Source organism: Symphalangus syndactylus, chromosome 18, assembly GCF_028878055.3.
Source record: "Symphalangus syndactylus isolate Jambi chromosome 18, NHGRI_mSymSyn1-v2.1_pri, whole genome shotgun sequence".
NCBI classification, from domain to species: Eukaryota; Metazoa; Chordata; class Mammalia; order Primates; family Hylobatidae; genus Symphalangus; species Symphalangus syndactylus.
Window position 1 is genome coordinate 9,862,640 of NC_072440.2, and position 18,878 is coordinate 9,881,517.

General features: G+C 56.9%; 1 protein-coding gene across 7 annotated transcripts in view; it reads left to right on the top strand.

Annotated features, from left to right (window-relative positions):
• TTLL8 (tubulin tyrosine ligase like 8) overlaps positions 1-16,453 on the top strand; it is a 35,624-nt gene extending 19,171 nt beyond the window's left edge. For 3 of the 7 annotated variants that reach the window (XM_055253328.2, XM_063622486.1, XM_055253333.2), the window contains 4 exons: positions 492-735; positions 1,832-2,255; positions 2,962-3,457; positions 10,052-11,349. In XM_055253328.2, coding sequence (XP_055109303.1) covers positions 492-735; positions 1,832-2,255; positions 2,962-3,457; positions 10,052-10,389 — 1,502 coding nt within the window. In that variant the 3' untranslated portion in view covers positions 10,390-11,349. Of the gene's footprint in view, positions 1-491; positions 736-1,831; positions 2,256-2,961; positions 3,465-4,466; positions 5,488-6,000; positions 6,022-10,051; positions 11,350-12,762; positions 13,047-15,028; positions 15,122-16,292 lie in introns of those variants that run through there. The other 4 variants (XM_055253330.2, XM_055253329.2, XM_055253332.2 and 1 more) reach the window with 4 other exon arrangements.
• The last annotated feature ends 2,425 nt before the right edge of the window (positions 16,454-18,878 follow it).

Sequence of the window (18,878 nt, forward strand, 5' to 3'; positions counted from 1 at the left end):
CAGTCTCCCGAGTAGCTGGGACTACAGGCGCCCACCACACCCGGCTAATTTTTTTTGTATTTTTAGTAGAGATGGAGTTTCACCATGTTGGCCAGGCTGGTCTTGAACTCCCGACCTCAAGGGATTCACCTGCCTTGGCCTCCCAAAGTGCTGGGATTACAGGCATAAGGCACCATGCCCATCCTCCTGGCTCCCTTTTAAAAGTGTCTCTGTCCCTGCCCCTTCACTGATCTCTGTGTCCCCTCTGGAGTCCCAGAGGCTGGTTCTGTTCGGGGAGAGCCTGGGGGAGACCAGCACTGGTTTTAGCCTCATCCATGAGTGCTAAGCCTTCCCTGCTCCCCCGTCACCCCCACCAGCCATGCTGCCTGCTGGCCCTGGACAAAGCCAGTGCAGGTCTCAGGGCCAAGCTGCGACCCTGCCCCAGGGCTCAGGAGCTCGGGTCCCGCTGCACAGTGGCTGTGCATGCTGGGTTGAGCGGTGGCCTCTTGCAGACATAGTGTGCATGGAGCGTGTGGAGGAGATCCTGGAACTGGCAGCTGCAGACCACCCTCTTTCCAGGGACAATAAGTGGGTGGTCCAGAAATACATTGAGACGCCACTGCTCATCTATGACACCAAGTTCGACATCAGACAGTGGTTCCTCGTCACGGACTGGAACCCCCTGACCATCTGGTTCTACAAGGAGAGTTATTTGCGGTTCTCATCACAGCGCTTCTCCCTGGACAAGCTGGACAGGTCAGTGTGGTGGGCGACCTGGACGCCTCAGGCCAGGTAATGGGCTGCTGCCTGCATGCCTGGAGCAGCTGCAGTGAGAAGCAGCACGGGCAGGGCCCCCTCACTGCCACCTGCCACCACGAGAGGCACAGATGGGGAAACTGAGGCTTGGGAGGCTGATGACCTCCCCCAGGGACAGGCCCAGGCCCACCGGCCTTCAAAGCCAGCGCCCTACACCCCACGCTCTGTGTATCATCTCTGGAAAATCTTAAAAGGCACCATTTTGCCTGTGCCCAGGGGGATTGGAATGGTGTGGGCAGCACCTGGGCCCCGGTGTAGGGGAGGCGGCATGTGGGGCGCCTGGTGGAGGCTCAGACATCCGCGAGTGTGCTGCCCGGGGTGGATGGACCCCCTGCCTCATCCGGCTCCCCTCATGGGCAGGATGGCGAGAGCCTGTGGAGTCCTCAGGAGTGTGCCATCCACACGGCGACGCCTGCCACCCTCTGTCTGCACCAAGGCTTCCTCTGACTATTGTGTGGCCCTTGCTTGGTGTGAGGTGCTAGGGGACCTGACGGCTGGGCAGGAAGGGGATCTGCTTTTCAAGAGAGTGAGAATCCAGGGAGGCCTGAGAGTCATGTAACAGAGAACCTTGCAGGGGAGTGAACTCTGGCCCAGGCAAGGGGCTGTGGTCATGCCTGGTGGATCATGCTTGAAGTCACACCCAGAAGAGGCCTGGGAGGAGCCAGCCAGGGGCTTTGACCCTCACCTGCTCACTGCCTCTGGTCAAGTGGGCCTGGAGGGAGTCCAGGAACTCACCTGTGCAAAAGCAGCTCCCAGGCAGGGCAGTGAGAAGCCAGAGCCCCCTTCCAGCGCCCATTTCTGGGCCTCCAGCCGTGAGCTGTGCACCTGGCCAATCCCGTGGCCTCTCTGAGCCCTGTTTCTCCATCTGGAACAGTAACACTCATCCCAGCTGGGCCCCTCCAGCAGAGGGTTGGAGTCCTCAGGGGCAGGGTTCTCTAGAGCCAGCTGGGTGGGCTCAGCATGGCTGGGAGGACTGGCCTTGGGTGCCCTCCTGGGCCAACGGAGGCTGAGCACCTGCCCCTCATCCCCCCCACAGCGCCATCCACCTGTGCAACAACGCCGTCCAGAAGCACCTGAAGAATGATGTGGGCCGCAGCCCCCTGCTGCCCGCACACAACATGTGGACCAGCGCCAGGTTCCAGGAGTACCTGCAGCGCCAGGGCCACGGCGCCATGTGGGGCAGCGTCATCTACCCGTCCATGAAGAAGGCCATCGCCCACGCCATGAAGGTGGCCCAGGACCACGTGGAGCCTCGCAAGAACAGCTTTGAGCTCTACGGGGCTGACTTCATCCTCGGGAGGGACTTCAGGCCCTGGCTGATCGAGATCAATTCCAGCCCCACCATGCACCCGTCCACACCCGTCACGGCCCAGCTGTGTGCACAGGTGCAGGAGGACACCATCAAGGTGGCCGTGGATCGCAGCTGTGACATCGGCAACTTCGAGCTCCTGTGGAGGCAGGTGAGCCACGCCCGCCTCGGGGGGGTTTGGTGGCCGCCCACCATGTGGACGCTTTGCCACCTGGTCACTGGGCGAGGGTGGAGCTGCAGGGCACCAGTGCCGCGGGGTCCATGGAGGACGCCGATCCTGCTCTGTGACCATTCTTGGTCCCGCTGAGGGCCCAGGCCTGCCCTGCTCTCCCATGGGGCTCAGTGTCTCGTTGGCACCGAGGAAGGGGCTACTCCCGGCGTCTGGGCGGGTGGGGTGGCCCCGCTCACTCAGGCTCAGTGCCTCTGTCCAGCTTTCCTCCCGCTTGTTCCCAGCCTCACCCAGTCCTGACTGTGGTTAGAGGTGGGGGCTCCATGCCCGCAGCCTCCAGGCCACCTATGCTGCTCCTTTGCTTTGGCCTGCAGTGCCTCCTCCACTCTGAGGATCTTTCGGGGGCCTCTCTCTTGCGGCCTCTCTGTGGCTAAACTCGGGAAAAGAGCAGCTGAGTCCCTGGGTGTGGGGCCCCCCAGGCTGACCCCCAAGCCTCAGGAAGCCTTGGTTCCCCGCAGGTTCTCCAGAGCCTGGGAGCCTCCTGGGGGTCTGCGTGGGAACCCAGGTGTTCACTCCTGAGTCAGGTGGGGGTCTGTGCCCCGACCAGTCCCGCCTGCACAGACCCCTCCTGCAGGGGACCCCCCATCCTGGCCACAGCCCAGCACCCCAACCTGTTCCTTCCCCACAGCCTGTGGTTGAGCTGCCCCCATTCAGCGGGTCCGACCTCTGCGTGGCGGGCGTCAGTGTGAGGAGAGCCAGGAGGCAGGTGCTGCCCATCTGCAACCTCAAGGCCTCGGCCTCGCTGTTGGACGCGCAGCTGCTGAAGGCACGGGGCCCCTCGGCCATGCCAGACCCTGCCCAGGGACCCCCACCACCAGCTCTCCAGCAGGACTTGGGACTGAAGGAAGAGAAGGGGCTCCCCCTGGCCTTGGTGGCACCCTTAAGGGGGCCGGCCGAGAGTGGTGGAGCCGCGCAGCGCCCCCGCACCAAAGCTGCTGGGAAGATGGAGCTCCAGGCCTGCCCCTGTCGCCACGTGGACAGTCAGGCTCCAAACACCGGTGTCCTCGTGGCCCAGCCCGCCAAACGCTGGGCTCCAAACCAGCTAAATGCGCACCCGCTGGCGCCCGTGCTGCAGAGCTTGAAGACAGCAGAGGGCGCGCTGCGTCCGCTGCCCGGAGGAAAAGGTAACCTGCGCCGCTGGCGGTGCGCTGTGGGGTTGGGGGCCGCCTGCTCCATCCCCAACCCTCGCCAGCAGCCGCTGCATCCTCCAGAGCAGGGCACAGGGCAGGCTTCGGTGCTGGGGCCCGGGGTGTCCCCTGACGGAGGTGCCGGCGGGAGCCAGGGAGCGGGGTTGGGGCACCTGTCCCAGCCTGGCACGGGGGTCTCGGGGTGGGGGGAGTGGGAGTGCCGGCCAGGTGGGTAGTGGGGTCCCCTCTGTAGAACCTGGCGGGTGATGCCTTTGTCCCCATACCTCTGGGGGTGTGGTGCGGGTCGGGAGGATTTGAGTTAAGACCTTGAACAGCGACATGAACAGCACCAGACTCCCTGGCTGAGCGAGGTGGCGAAAGTGACCGCTGGGCTTTCGTGTGTGGTTTTCTGAAGGCTGAGGTGACAGGCCTGAGCCGCCACGCCCGGCCCGCATCGGGCTCTTCCGAGCCTCGGCTAAACCTTCAGACTTCAGGGGCTGCCACAGGCTGCTCTCGGCCTCGGAGTCGCAGAGAAGGACGTGGGGCAGGGACGCGGCTGACCAGCAGGGCAGCATCACCCTTTCCTCCCGCATGGGGGTCTTTACGACGGCGTGGTGGGGGGGTCTGCAGGACGGCGCGATGGGGGTCTTTATGAGGGTGTGTGGGGGTCTTTATGAGGGTGTGTGGGGGTCTTTATGAGGGTGTGTGGGGGTCTTTATGAGGGCATGATGGAGGTCTTTATGACGGCATGCAGGTGTTGCCGCCTCCCTGATTCCCACTGCGATTCAGGGGCTGGGATCCACTCACGGAGATGCTTCTTGCCCCACGGGAGGTGAAGTTCCTCCTGCAGCAATCCCGTCCTATGGCCCGCAGGGCACATGCCCAGGTGTGGGGATCACTCAGGACGGCCAGTGACGTGGCCTCCCAGACACCAGTGACTCCCCAGTCCCCGCGTGGTCTGCCTGCCACAGGGCAGTTTTGCCATAAGCAATGTTGCCGACCAAAGGAGTTTATGTTCCCCTTTACCAGGTCACCAGCGGGAGGCAACTGGAGGCTTAGCCCAGTGCCAAATTCTCATGCTGAAGAGGAAAGATCTCCTCTGCCTTTGATCCTCACATACCAGCCATGCCACTAGGGTTCTCCCTCCAGACCCTCCTGCCCAGTGCTGCGAATTCACTGGGCAGATTGCCTGCCTTCGGAGTCTCCGCAGATGACTGTAGATTCAACCTGGCGTTTTGACACCACCTTACAGAGGCCTCTCTCCAGAACTGTGACATTTTCTCACCACCCACCAGCTGCTTCCAAAGCCGACACCACGTGTCTGGGGCGCCTCTCACTTGTGGGTGCTGGCGTCCGTGCGTGAGTCAGGTTCCTGCCGCAGTTGCCACGCGTAGCAAACAACTACAACCCGTGCGTACGAGTGTTCCGCGGTCAGGCCCTCGAGGGCACGGCCAGGAGGAGCTGGGCTTGCTTCCAGACCCCTGGCTGGGCTCAGGCCAGCTCCATGTGCCCCTCAGCCTTAGGCTAGTGGCTGCCTGGGGTGTGTTTGTTCCGTGACAGTCAGGCAACCGCACCGGTGCACTCAGCCTGTGCTGCAAAATGCCTGTGGCGACAGGGTCACCTGGCCCAGTCCGGCCAGCAGGACAGGAAATGCGCGCTGGCCCTTGGAGCTTGTTGGCTTAAGAACAGCAAACTGCTGGGACTTTGACTGGGATCACCTTGAATCTGCAGATCTTGGGGAGAACGGACATGTTTTTTTTTTTTTTTTTTTTTGAGACGGAGTTTCATTCTGTTGCCCAGGCTGGAGTGCAATGGCTGGATCTTGGCTCACTGCAACCTCCATATCCTGGGTTCAAGCAATTCTCCTGCCTCAGCCTCCTGAGTAGCTGGGACCACAGGCGCATACCACCACGCCTGGTTAATATTTTGTATTTTAGTAGAGATGGGGTTTCACTATGTTGGCCAGGCTGGTTGCAAACTCCTGATCTCAGGTGATCCACCCACCTTGGCCTCCCTAAGTGCTGGGATTACAGGCGTGAGCCACTGCGCCCAGCTGATTTTTTTTTTTTTTTTTTTTTTGAGACGGAGTCTCGCTCTGTCGCCCAGGCTGGAGTGCAGTGGCGCGATCTCGGCTCACTGCAAGCTCCGCCTCCTGGGTTCACGCCATTCTCCTGCCTCAGCCTCCCGAGTAGCTGGGACTACAGGCACCCGCCACCACGCCCGGCTAATTTTTTTTTGTATTTTTAGTAGAGACGGGGTTTCACCGTGGTCTCGATCTCCTGACCTCGTGATCCGCCCGTCTCGGCCTCCCAAAGTGCTGGGATTACAAGCGTGAGCCACCGTGCTCGGCTTTTTTTTTTTTTTTTTTTTGAGACGGAGTCCCGCTCTGTTGCCCAGGCTGGAGTGCAGTGGCACAATCTCAGCTCACTGCAACCTCCACCTCCTGGGTTCAAGCGATTCTCCTGCCTCAGCCCCCTGAGTAGCTGGGACTACAGGCGCGCACCACCCTGCTCAGCTAATTTTTTTTGTATTTTTAGTAGAGATGGGGTTTCATCATATTGGTCAGGCTAATCTCGAACTCCTGATCTCAGGTGATCCACCCACCTTGGCCTCCCTAAGTGCTGGGATTACAGGCGTGAGCCACCACACCCGGCCGACTTTTTTTTTTAATAAAGTTTTCCCAACCATGATCCAGATCTGGTTCATTTAACTGGGTTCTTTGACTTTCCTCAGTGGTTTTCAGGATAGAAGTTCTGGCAAGTCTGGCACGTCATTCATCAGAAGTTTTTCTAGCCATTTGGTGGTTTTTCTTGCCTAGTAAATAGTATCTCTTTCCACACAGTCTTGTGAAGGTATGACTTACCTACAGTGAGGACAGACCATAAGTAGACACAGCTTGACGGATTGTCACATGTGTGACACCCACACAGCCAAACGGAGCACGACATGTGACAGCCTCAGCCCAGGCGTTTCCTCCTGCCTTTTCTAGTCTCTTCTCCAAATGGTGATCATCACTATTTGACTTAAGTCACCATCGATTACCTTTGGTGGTCCCTGCACGTCTTACAGGTGGAGCGGCACGGTCTGCGCTTCCATGTCTGACCCTCCGCTCTGAGGTGGCGGCTGTGCAGAGTGGCGGGTGTATTTCTGTGTCTGACCCTGCACTCTCAGGTGCAGCAGCTGTACAGTGTGACAGGTGTGCACCCTTTGTTGGTGATGAACACTACTACATTGCACTCGTGTGCCAGAGCCCGCCTGGTCCCCTGCTGACAGACAGCTGCCTTGCTTCCAGTGTAGGACTGTGATCAATGAAGTTGCTCCGATCATCCTGTTCCGGCCGTTACGGGGACATGTGCCTTTGTCTCTCTTGGCTGTGAGTCCAAGAGTGGCACCACTATGTCATGAAGGATGCTTGGGTTTTGCTTTAGAAGAAACTTCCCATTTCCAATGTGGTTGTGGCGTTTTGCACTCCCACCCGCCATGTGAGGGTCCCGGTTGCCCCACATCCTGGCCAACACTGGGTATTGTCAGGCTGTGTTTTTAGCCAGTCTGGTAGGTGTACGGGTATCTCATTGTGGTTTTAATTCGTGTTTCTCAGGTGACTAGCCATGCTGAGCACTTTGTTCATTAGCCATTCAGATATTTTGCTTTGCAAAATGCCTTACTAAATCTTTTTCCTATTGTAAAATTAGGTTGCTTGTCTTTGGTTAGTTACTTGTAGCAGTTTTTATAGATTCTGTATATTTATTTAATATATTTATTTTTGAGACAAGGTCTCACTCTGTTGCCCAGGCTGGAGTGCAACCACACAATCTCAGCTCACTGCAACCTCCGCCTCTGGGGTTCTAAGCGATTCTCCTGCCTCAGCCTCCTGAGTAGCTGGGATTACAGGCATGCACCACCATGCCGAGCTAATTTTGTATTTTTAGTAGAGACGGGGTTTCACTGCGTTGGGCAGGCTGGTCTCGAACTCCCGATCTCAGGTGCTGGGATGACAGGCCTGAGCCCCCGCGCCCGGCCTCTTCTGTATATTTATTTGTCAGATATGCACAATGGGACTGTTTCCTCCCAGTCTGTGGTTTTTGCCTTTTTGCTTTCTTAGTGATGCCTTTTTTTTTTTTTTTTTTGGAGTTTTTGCTAATTTGTTTTGTTTTTTTTATTTCTGTGGGTACGCAGTAGGTGTATATATTTGTGGGTTACATGAGATATGATGATGCAGGCCTGCGGTATGTAATAATCGCTCAGGGTAAACAGGATGTCCAGCGCCTCAGGCATTTAGATGCTCTTCTGTGATTCCTTCTACAAGCTTTATGATTTTGACTTTCACATTTTGGTCAATGATGCGTCTTGAGTGAATTTTTGTGTATGGTGTCGTAAAAGCCAATGATACAAATGGGCTCATTCTTGTCCTACACAACTAAATCAGAATCAAGGGGCCAGGGGAAAAAACACTCAGAACATAACCTGGCACCTGCTCCACAAATTACACATTTTGTGAGCCCAGCTCCTAAAACAGCCCGTGTAATCCGAACACAGTTTTTTCTAAGAGCTGCTGAAACAAACTGCTGGGGCTCTGAATGTCCTTTCACCCACACCATCATTCGCCAGTCGGAGCCCCACAAGTCTCCTGGTCCTTACTGGTCTTGCTGGTGAGCTTGCTTGTGAAACAACACAGAGCATTTATGTTTCTAAGAAAACTCCCAACCTTCTCTTTGTTCTTTGGATGTAGTGAGATCACCCTGTCTGTGTATATGCCCTGAATTGCAATTCTTGCTTCCTAAATAAAATGTTAAATTTAGATTTTCCTGTGGCTGTCCAGTTGTTCCAGCGCCATCATCAAAAAGACCATCCTTCCTCCCACTGAATTACTTTGGCATCTTTGTCAAAAACAGACTCTCTTGAAGGAATTCTGGATTACTTATACTGTTTCAACAATCTATTTACCTATCCTTATGTCAATACCATACTGTCTCTGAAGTTTTCAAATACGACAGTGGGCCGGGCACGGTGGCTCACACCTGTAACCCCAGCACTTTGGGAGGCTGAGGCGGGCGGATCATTTGAGGTCACGAGTTGGAAACTAGCCTGGCCAAGATGGTAAAACTACTAAAAAAAAAAAATAGCCAGGCATGGTGGCAGGCACCTGTAGTCCCAGCTACCCAGGAGGCTGAGGCAGGAGAGTTGCTTGAACCCAGGAAGTGGAGGTTGCAGTGAGACAAGATAGCACCATTGCACTCCAGCCTGGGTGACAGAGAGAGACTCCACCTCAAAAACAAAACACAAAACAAAACCAAATATGATAGTATACATTTTCCAACTTTGTTTCTTCTTCAAAATTGCATTGGCTACTCTATGTCATTTGAATGGTTTTGTTGTTGTTGTTGTCTGTTTAGAGACAGAGTCTCACACAGTTGCCCGGGCTGGAGTGCAGTGACGTGATCTCAGCTCACTGCAACCTCTGCCTCCTGAGTTCAAGTGATTCTCCTGCCCCAGCCTCCCAAGTAGCTGGGATTACAGGTGCCCACCACCATGCCTGGCTAATTTTTTGTATTTTTAGTAGAGACGGGGTTTCACTATGTTGGCCAGGCTGGTCTTGAACTCCAAGGTGATCTGCCCACCTTGGCCTCCCAAAGTGCTGGGACTACAGACGTGAGCCACTGCGCCTGGCCTGAATCTTCATGTTAAGTATTTATTTATTTATTTATTTATTTATTTAGAGACCGAGTCTCGCTTTGTCGCCAGGCTGGAGTGCAGCGGTGCGATCTTGGCTCACTGCAACCTCCGCCTCCCAGGTTCAAGTGATTCTCCTGCCTCAGCCTCCCGAGTAGCTGGGATGACAGGTGCGCACCACCACGCCTGGCTAATTTTTTTGTATTTTTAGTAGAGACGGGGTTTCCCCATGTTGGCCAGGATGGTCTCGATCTCCTGACCCTGTGATCCACCCGCCTTGGCCTCCCAAAGTGCTGGGATTGCACGTGTCAGCCACCGTGCCCGGCCTCATGTTAAGTTTTAAAAAGACCTGCTGGGATGTTTGTTGAGATTGCATCAAATCTATAGATCATTTTGGGGAGAATTGATATCCTACAATATTGAGGCTTCTGATCCCTGCACATGATGTATCTCAACGTTTATTTAGGTATTTTTCAGTTTCTCCAAGCAATATTATTGCATAGTTTTCATTACATTTATTCCTAGGTATTTGATGGATTTTTGATACTTTTATAAGTATATTTTACAAATAAATTTTGATACTTTTATCAATAGTATTTGAAATTTTATTTTCCAATTGTTTGTTGCTAAAATGTGGGACATGCCCTGGTTTTGTACATGGACACTGTATCCTGATGTGTTGGTAAATTCACCTCTTGGTTCTGGTTTGTTGCTAAAATGTGGGACATGCCCTGATTTTGTACGTGGACACTGTGTCCCAACTTGGTAAATTCACCTCTTGGTTCTGGCAACTCGTAGATGCCTTTGGGTTTTCGACAAAGTCACATCATCTGCAAATCAATTCCATTTCACTTCTTCCCTTATGATCTTTATGCCTTTTGTGTCTTATTCTTGCTGCTCCACACCTACATGGACCTGCAGTGCTAAGAGCGGGCAGGAGTCTCAACTGTGACAGAGGATGCTGGGTTTTCATCAACGCACATCGTCAGATGGAGGAGTGCATGTCAGATGGAGGAGTACACGTCAGATGGAGGAGTACACATCAGATGGAGGAGTACACATTGTCAGATGGAGGAGTACACATTGTCAGATGGAGGAGTACACATTGTCAGATGGAGGAGTGCACATTGTCAGATAGAGGAGTGCATGTAGTCAGATGGAGGAGTGCATGTCGTCAGATGGAGGAGTGCATGTCATCAGATGGAGGAGTGCACGTCAGATGGAGGAGTGCATGTCGTCAGATGGAGGAGTGCATGTAGTCAGATGGAGGAGTGCACGTCAGATGGAGGAGCGCACGTCAGATGGAGGAGTGCACATCGTCAGATGGAGGAGTGCACGTCGGAGGAGTGCATGTCAGATGGAGGAGTACACATCATCAGATGGAGGAGTGCACGTCAGATGGAGGAGTGCACGTCAGATGGAGGAGTGCACGTTAGACGGAGGAGTGCACGTCGGAGGAGTGCACGTCAGATGGAGGAGTACACATCATCAGATGGAGGAGTGCACGTCAGATGGAGGAGTGCACATCAGATGGAGGAGTGCACGTTAGATGGAGGAGTGCACGTCGTCAGATGGAGGAGTGCATGTCAGATGGAGGAGTGCACGTCGTCAGATGGAGGAGTGCACGTCGTCAGATGGAGGAGTGCACGTCAGATGGAGGAGTGCACGTTAGATGGAGGAGTGCACGTCGTCAGATGGAGGAGTGCACGTCAGATGGAGGAGTGCACGTCAGATGGAGGAGTGCATGTCGTCAGATGGAGGAGTGCACATCGTCAGATGGAGGAGTGCATGTCAGATGGAGGAGTACACATTGTCAGATGGAGGAATGCACATCAGACAGAGGAGTGCACGTCAGATGGAGGAGAGCATGTCAGATGGAGGAGTACATGTCAGATGGAGGATTGTGAGTCATTAGATGATTGTCAGTTGCTTTAGGTCATCAATTTTTGTAAATGTTTCTTGGTGCAAATAATGTGCAATTCTGAAATTGTTCAGTATCATGAGTTGGGCCAGATTTGTTTATTGTGTTGTTGAGATATTTCATTTTCTTAGTCTGCTTATCAGTTACTAAGCAAAGTATGATAAGATGCATGTAATTCTGTCAGTTCTTGCTTTAGAGTTTTCAGATTGTTACTAATTTTATTTTGGTGAGGATTTTCCTGGTATGTTTTTTCTTTCATCATTATATAAGCTTATGTTTTACATATTTCTCTGCATAAAATTCCGGACTGCCAATGTCTTTTAACCAGTGCATGTAACATTTACGTTTAATGTAATCACGTACATGGATTCTGTGGTGATTGATTCTGCATAAGAAATCACTGCAAGGCCGGGCGCGGTGGCTCACGCTTGTAATCCCAGCATTTTGAGAGGCCGAGGCGGGCGGATCACGAGGTCAGGAGATCGAGACCACAGTGAAACCCCGTCTCTACTAAAAATACAAAAAATTAGCTGGGCGTGGTGGCAGGCGCCTGTAGTCCCAGCTACTCGGAGAGGCTGAGGCAGGAGAATGGTGTGAACCCGGGAGGCGGAGCCTGCAGTGAGCCGAGATTGCGCCACTGCACTCCAGCCTGGGCGACAGAGTGAGACTCCGTCTCAAAAAAAAAAAAAAAAGAAAGCACTGCAAAGCAGAGCTGCTGAGAAAGCAAACATTTATCCTCCACGTTTTCTGTGGCTCAGGAATCCAAGAAGGGCTCATCGGCATGGTGCCGCTTCAGGGATGCTTCTGAAGCTCAGTCCCGGTGTCAACTGAGGCATCCTCATCTGAAGGTTTGCCTGGAGCTGGGGACCCACCTCCCTGATGGTGCACCCCCCATCAGTCCCTCCCACGTGGACCTTCCACAGGGCTGCTTGAGTGTCCTCTCAACATGGCAGCTGGCTTCCTCCAGTGAGTGATTCAAGAGAGACCACTAGAGTCATGAGGTCTTTATGACCTCACCCAAGACATTACATACCCCTGCTGCTCCTATATTCTACGGGCCACGCACCTCAATCCTGATCCAGACAGGAGGGGAGCACACATGCATGAGTGCCTGGGGGTGAGGATCGCTGGGGGCTGCCTTGGAGCCTGATGACCACAGTATCTACCATCTGATTTCATTTAACTTTTGTTGATCTCATCTATTCTATGTTTCTTTTTCTCTCTGTTCTTGCCTTAGTTTTCATTGATGCTTCTTCTCTCATTTTGGTTTTTCCTTCTTCTGGTTTGGAGGTTACAGACTCTGTTTCTGGTGTTTTACTCACTGCCTACAAATTACTCATTGCACGTTAAACTTACCAAAATCTAAAGTGAAGGAAGTCACACTTATACCCACCTGGCAATATATCGACTTTGAGGCCTGGAAAATGTGAAGTCCCCTGCTCCCTTCCGACTTCCTGCTATTACTGTCAGCCTGTTTAATAATGTTTTTAACAGTCTACTGGACGTTATTATCATCATCGCTTGCACAGCCAGTGGTTTTTAGATTTACTACGTACATTCCTCTTTGCCCTTCACTCTTCCTGAGTCTCAGACTTCCAACCATGTTCATTCTGAACCCCTTTCATTCTGCTCAAGACAGTGTGCCTTAGGGAGGTGCCAGTGGTGGGACGTTCGGATGAGCTTTTGGTCTGTCAATATCTTTTCCACACAGGTTCATGACAGCGTCAGATTCTCTGCAGCAGGAGTCCAGGTTGCAGCCACTCTCCCGCCGAACATTGAATACGTCTTTCCACTATCTTGTCTTTGCTGTGGCTCTCGGAAAATCAGCAGAGTCAGCCAGCCATCACTCTCCAAGGGGAGCTGTCGGTTCTATCTGCCAGCTTTTAAGACTGTTTTAATACATCTGAGTATTCAATTTGATTTTTACTTATTCAACCTGGAATTTGAATGTCTTTGATGTGTGCGCTGGTGTCATTATTCAATTACGGGACTCTCTCAGCCATTATGTCTTTAAATATTGCCTCCACCCCGTTCTGTCTCTTTCCCTTTGGAACACAAACTAAATGTTTGCTAAGCCTTCTCTCTCTCCCGGTATCTTTTAATCTCCCACTTCTTTGTTTGATTTATTTAGCTGCCTGTGCTGCATTCTAAAAATGTCTCCTCGCCTGTCTTCCAGCTCATTTCGGAATGCTATCAACCCATTGAAGTTTTAATTTCTTAAAGTTTTCATTTTTAGAAGTTTTACTTTTTAATAAAATTATTTGATCTTTTTTCCTTTTTTTTGTCTGAGACAGGATCTCACTCTGTCACCCAGGCTGGAGTGCAGTGGTGCAGTCACAGCCTCCAACTGCAGCCTCCAACTGTCAGGCTCAAGTGATCCTCCCACTTCGGCCTCCTGAGTAGCTGGGACCACAGGTGTGCACCACGCCCAGCTGTTTTTGATTCACCCTTGTACCCAGCTGTTTGGGGCTGCCGTATTGTTGGGGGCGTGGGGTGTCTTCTGTCCCCACACTCCAGGGCCTTGGGACCCAGAGCTCCAGGTGACCCTGGTGGCGAAGTCCCAGAGTGAGGAGGTTTGGGGCCAGGCATCTTTCAGAGCACCTCTTCTTGGGCTCACTCACCTTCCCTGGCCTGGACCTGGTCCTCCTTTACCGTCTTGCCTGCTGCTTTTGCTTGTTTTTGTGATGCTTTTCTTGTCTTATGCCCCTATTCGGTGGTTTTCCCTGGAAGGGCTGGTCTGGGTCCCAGACTGCCAGGTACTGTGTGCACCCCATGGGCTTCAGTGGCTCCCCGGAGCCTGCTGATGCCCCACAGTGAGTCTCACCCCAGCCCCGGCCTCCATACAGGGTTGGGACCCAGGCCTTGGGCCTCCCCTCCCTCAGCGGGGTCCAGGCCCCACACCAGCTGCTCGGTTAGCTCATGCATGCTCCATTAATCACGCACAGACACACGGAGAGCCGCAGACACCACATCCCCTCCTCCTTGGCTTAGGGTGGGCCCAGCCTCTGCCCCGACTCACTGGACACATACTTTCTGGGCACCCCGGTGGGTCCCATCAGGCCCTGGGTGCCTGGGGGACAAAGCCCTGCCCCGCAGTGCTGCCTGGCCTGCTGCGCCGGGCCACCTTGGCAGACTTGACCTCCCAGTCCTGTGCCCGGCCTCCCTGCATCTCTCCGCTGGGATGAGAGCCCCGGGGAGTGGGAGCTGTTCCCACCTCGTTCTTCCTGCTGCTCATGCCCTGCTTGTGCCACGCGGGCCCTGGCCTGTCCCATGGGCCAAGCTGGCCCAACCTTTCCGAGGTTCCCAGAAGCCAAGGACTGCTTTGCATAGACACTGGAGGCTCTCCCCACCCAGACCCCCAGGAAGAGTGACTCAGCCTGGGGCTGGGAGTTTGCCGTTGGCAGTGGGTGCCCCAGCAGGGTGGTGCCTGCACTTCTGGGCTGGGCTGTGGCTGCTTGGGAACCTATAGCCCCGGCGGCTGGGAAAACCGGGGAGTCCCCGCTTCACCCCACATCCCTACCCCACCCTGGGACTCCTTCTGTCCCTCCCCCGCCAGCTATAGCTGCAGCAAGTGTGCAGGCTGGCCTTCCCCTAGTCCTTCCTGGCCTGGGCAACCTGAAGTTTGACTCACCAGCCCCAGTACATGGGGGACGGGGCTTGGCACAGGCTCACCCCACTGAGAAGGGCTGGCCAGGGACCTGGGACAGCCCCAGGGCAAGGGCAGTGGCTGGAGGCCAGTGAGAGCCAGGCCAAGGCCCCAGCCTCTTGGGTGAAAGGGACACATGGTGGTCACACCTGCCAGTCTTGCCTGTCCTGTGACGCTCCGAGGAACTGTGTGAAAGTCCTCAAAAAGCAGCAGCTCCCATGCAGGGGGTGGCCTCGCTGAGTGGCCAGCCCCGCAGTGGACGGCACCTACCTGCTCTCACCCATCACGGCTGCCACCTCTGAGTCCATGCAGGAGAGGGCACGGTCTGCAGCCGCCTGCCAGACCATGGGCACCACGTGGGATGACGGGCCTGGGGTGTGCTCCCTCCAGCAGCTCCTGGCATCAGAACTGCCCATGGGCCCTGGTGAGGTCTGACCACAGGTTGTGGGCAGCAGGTCTTCTGGCTCCACCAGGAGCCCCAGCCCAGGCCCACTTCGAAGGTGCCAGTGTGTCCAGATGGCCTGCACTGGGTGCAGCCTCTCATGGGCACAGGGCTCGGTGGCTCCTGGAGCACCCCCAGTCTTAACACTCCCACCTCCCTCCTGACCCCTCCAGCCGCTGACCCATCCTGGGACTGTGTGGCTGGCCCAGCACGCTGCTGGCCCTCGTCTGCAGGCACCATCCTGAGCCGACCACCCACTTGGTCCTGGCCCAGTGGGGACGGGTCAGCACCAGGCATCTGAGCCCCAGCCCAGGCACAGCAGGGCAGGACGAGCTGGGGTGGGGGCCGCTCTTCTCTGAATCCCCTGGCCGGTCGGGTCCTTCTAGGCAGGACTCGCCTGGAGCAGGGCTGGGAGAGGCTGACAAGCTAGAGGCAGAGCTGGACTGCCCCTCTGGGGTGGGGGGCCAGATGGAGGGGTGTTAGGGAGGGTGACGGGGGTGGGGAAGGGGACCTGCCATCCGCAGAGCCTTCATCCCAGAGGCACGGACGCCCCACCCTGCCCCCCTGCGTTTGAGTGGAGGTCTTGGTTTTCCGAAAGCTGGGGGAAACAGGTGGGCTCCATGCAGGAGCGAATTGGGAGCCACCTGGGGCTGGACTCTCTGCCTGGGCTGGTCTTGCAGGTGATAAGGGTGGCCCTGGGGGGCCTGCCTGGGGGGGTGGCCTTGAGGGGCGCGGGCGTCGCCTGTTGGTGGGCGTGGGTTGAGGGACGGGTGGGCGTGGTCCGGGGGCCTGGGGTCGAGGTCAAGGGGCGCTAGGCGCAGTCAGGGGGCCTGGGGCGCCGTCGGGGGTGGGCTGGGGTAGGAGAGGACAGGGGCGAGGTTTCAGGGGTCTGTGGGCTCAGAGTCTGTGGGCTCAGGGTCTGTGGACGCAGTCCAGGGTTCCCGGGGGGGTGTGGGAAGGTTAGTGGGCCGGAGGAGCGGTGGGGGGGTGTGGGGGGCGGGGCCCGGGGACGCGACTGCAGGTGGAGGAAGGTGCTGTCGGGGGTGGGGGGTCCCAGGGCGCGCCGGGCGGGCGAGTGCTGTCGGGGTGGAGGGAGGCGCGGCCGGGGGATGTGGGGCCGGCGCACGCGGTCTCAGCGCCCCTCCCTCCCCAGGGCTGCCGAGGGACCCCCGAGCGCCGCCCTGCCTCGTGTGCCGCGGGCTGCTGCCGCCCGCCGGGCCCTGCAAGCGCTGCTGCTCGTTCTGCGCCGCGGTCCTGCAGGGCGCGTCCTTCGTGCCGCTCGGCGGGCGGAGCTGCAGCCCGCGGACCCCGTGAGTCGGGACCGGCGCGGGGACCAGGACGACGACCCGGAGCCACGCGCGTCTCCGTAGAAACTTGCGCGGAGCTGAGGCCGAGAACACAGCGCTGTTGTGGAGAACCCGCGTCCTCGCCGTGGTTTTCTTGGAAACCCCGTGCCCAGCACCCCCGCGCCCGCTCCGGCCCCTCCGAGCCGCTCTGGGGGGCTCCAGCCCGGGTCCCGGGCAGACGCTGGTTTGTTCCTTCCCGCGTTCGTCCGACGAGTAACGGCGCCGCCCAGGGTCTCCGCACCCCGTTTCCTCCCATCTGGTGCCCAGCGCGGGCGCGGAGGGAGCCCCCGGGGTTGGACACTCAGATCCCTTCACCGTTGGGCTTCTGGGCGACGGATGGTCAGGTGGCCGTGTGGCCGTGCTGCCCTGGAGACCCAGACTTGGAAAGACCCCACCCCCACCCCAGGCCTCGTCCAGTTGCGGTGGGTGATCTCGGTGGCCGCGACCTGCCCAGGAGCCCGTGGCCTGGCTCTTCATGGATACTGAGCAGGGCCAATCCCCCAGTCCTCAGAGACAGGGCGGGAGCCCTCTGACCTCAGGCTGGAGAGGGTGGCCGGGGGCCTGGGGCAGAGGGCAGAGGCCGGCCCCACTGTCCTTCCCTGGGCCTTGGAACAAGCACCAGCCACACCCCGTGGGCCGTCCCCACACGAGGTCACCGACTACTGGCCACCTGCAGCCCCCACCTGCGTCATGGCGCTCTGGGATGGCGCCTTCAGGCAAGGGGTGTGTCGTGGTGGGGGCCTGTCCCAGAGAGGCCTGGAGAGAGGTTCGGGTGTGAGTGGGCCCACGGGGGAGGGACATTTGTCCTTTCCCAACGATCCTGCTGGCCGTGCCCATGGACATCGTCTGGGACACCCCTGCCGCAGTAAAGCAGCCCCCATCTCCCCCTGGTATAAGGAGAGCTGGAGGCCAGGCTGAGGGGTGAGGCCCAGCTGGAGCATCTGTCTTACAGCTCAGCCAGCCTGGGATGGGGGATGACAGTGGCCCGTCCTGGGCCACCCCCAAACGTGCCTGCCTGCTGCTGACCATGCCGTGGCAGGGAGGCTGGCACTAGCCACTCTCTCCAAGGCGCTGTGGCCACAGGCACACTGCTGCAGGGGGCTGGCTCAGCCCCATCTACTCTGCCCAGCAGTGACTGCATAAGTTCCAGCTCATGGAGGGCTCTAGGCCAGGCAGGGGCAGGGTCGAGGTGCTGGCCCAGGAGGCAGGGAGGTGGGCAGTGCGGGGTGGCGGGAGGGAGGGAGGGAGGACTTCACGGTCACAGCAGGCCCCTGCTGCCTTTCCTCCCCTGGGACTGAACCCCAGAGCTTGTTTCCCAAGCTCCCTCCTGACTACCCAAGCCCACAGTGTGAGGCCCACAGCCTCTCCCAGCCTGGGGGTGGTGCCGCCCTCCACACTTGGGGAGTCCTGTGGGTATTCCAGGCAGAACACCCCAGCTAGACACTCCCAGGCTCCCCAGATATTAACTCCCTCCATCTCCCCCACACACACACGTGGGGCAGTGCCCTCCCAGAACCCGAAGCAGGTGCAGAAGCCTCTGTGCCTGTCCAGGAAGGGAGGAGCCAGGAGGAGCCCAGAACTACACCCTGGTTCTCTCCAACCCCCTGCCCTGGCTGGAGGCAAATGGGAAGCAGTAAGCTTCTACCCAGAAACTTTCCTATGCATTTGATGCTCCAAATAAGAAGATGACACAGAACAGCTCCCTGAGCAGAAGCTGGGCCCCAGAGTTCCCAGCCTCGAGGGCTGCCCTCTGGAGTGGGGGGGCCTCATAGTGAGGACTGCACAGGGGAGGTGGCCTTTCACATCTTGAGAGGAGGTGGAGGCCAGGGACTTGGGTGGAGTCTCAGGTCTTAGGAGAGGGCTCTCCCTTAGGGGCTGGGGCTGAAGCCAGGGGCTCTGGGGTGTGAGTGCCCAGGACAGATTCCCCCCCTCTGCCAGCCCAGCCAGCTTTCCAGGGCCCTTCTCTACCCTCCTGGCCTCACGCATGCCTGAGGGAGGTGCAGGCAGGCGGCAGCCTATCCCACCGGCCTGGAGCCATCTCTGCACCAGTGGCCGCCCTGTGGGGAACCCCATTAGGGTGTCCTCAGACCCCAAAGGCCCCAAGGTTTCTGGATGCTTCCTTTGGAAACTTAGAAATTCCACAAGTGTCTGGCCACAGTCTTCTGGCCCCAGGCGGTAGAAAATCTCTGGGCTGCTGTCTGTGAAGCGAGCCCTGTTTTGCCGGGAGGGGGAGTGTCTCGCTCGCTCCCGCTGTGAGAAGCAGCCTCCACTCCTCTGTTTGTCTTTGGGGCTGGAGCTGCAGGGTCAGCCTGGAGCCGCTGCCACAGGGCATCCTGCAAACTTGCCCCACTCACATCCACGCTTACCAGTGGGAGCTGTCACTGCACAGCCAG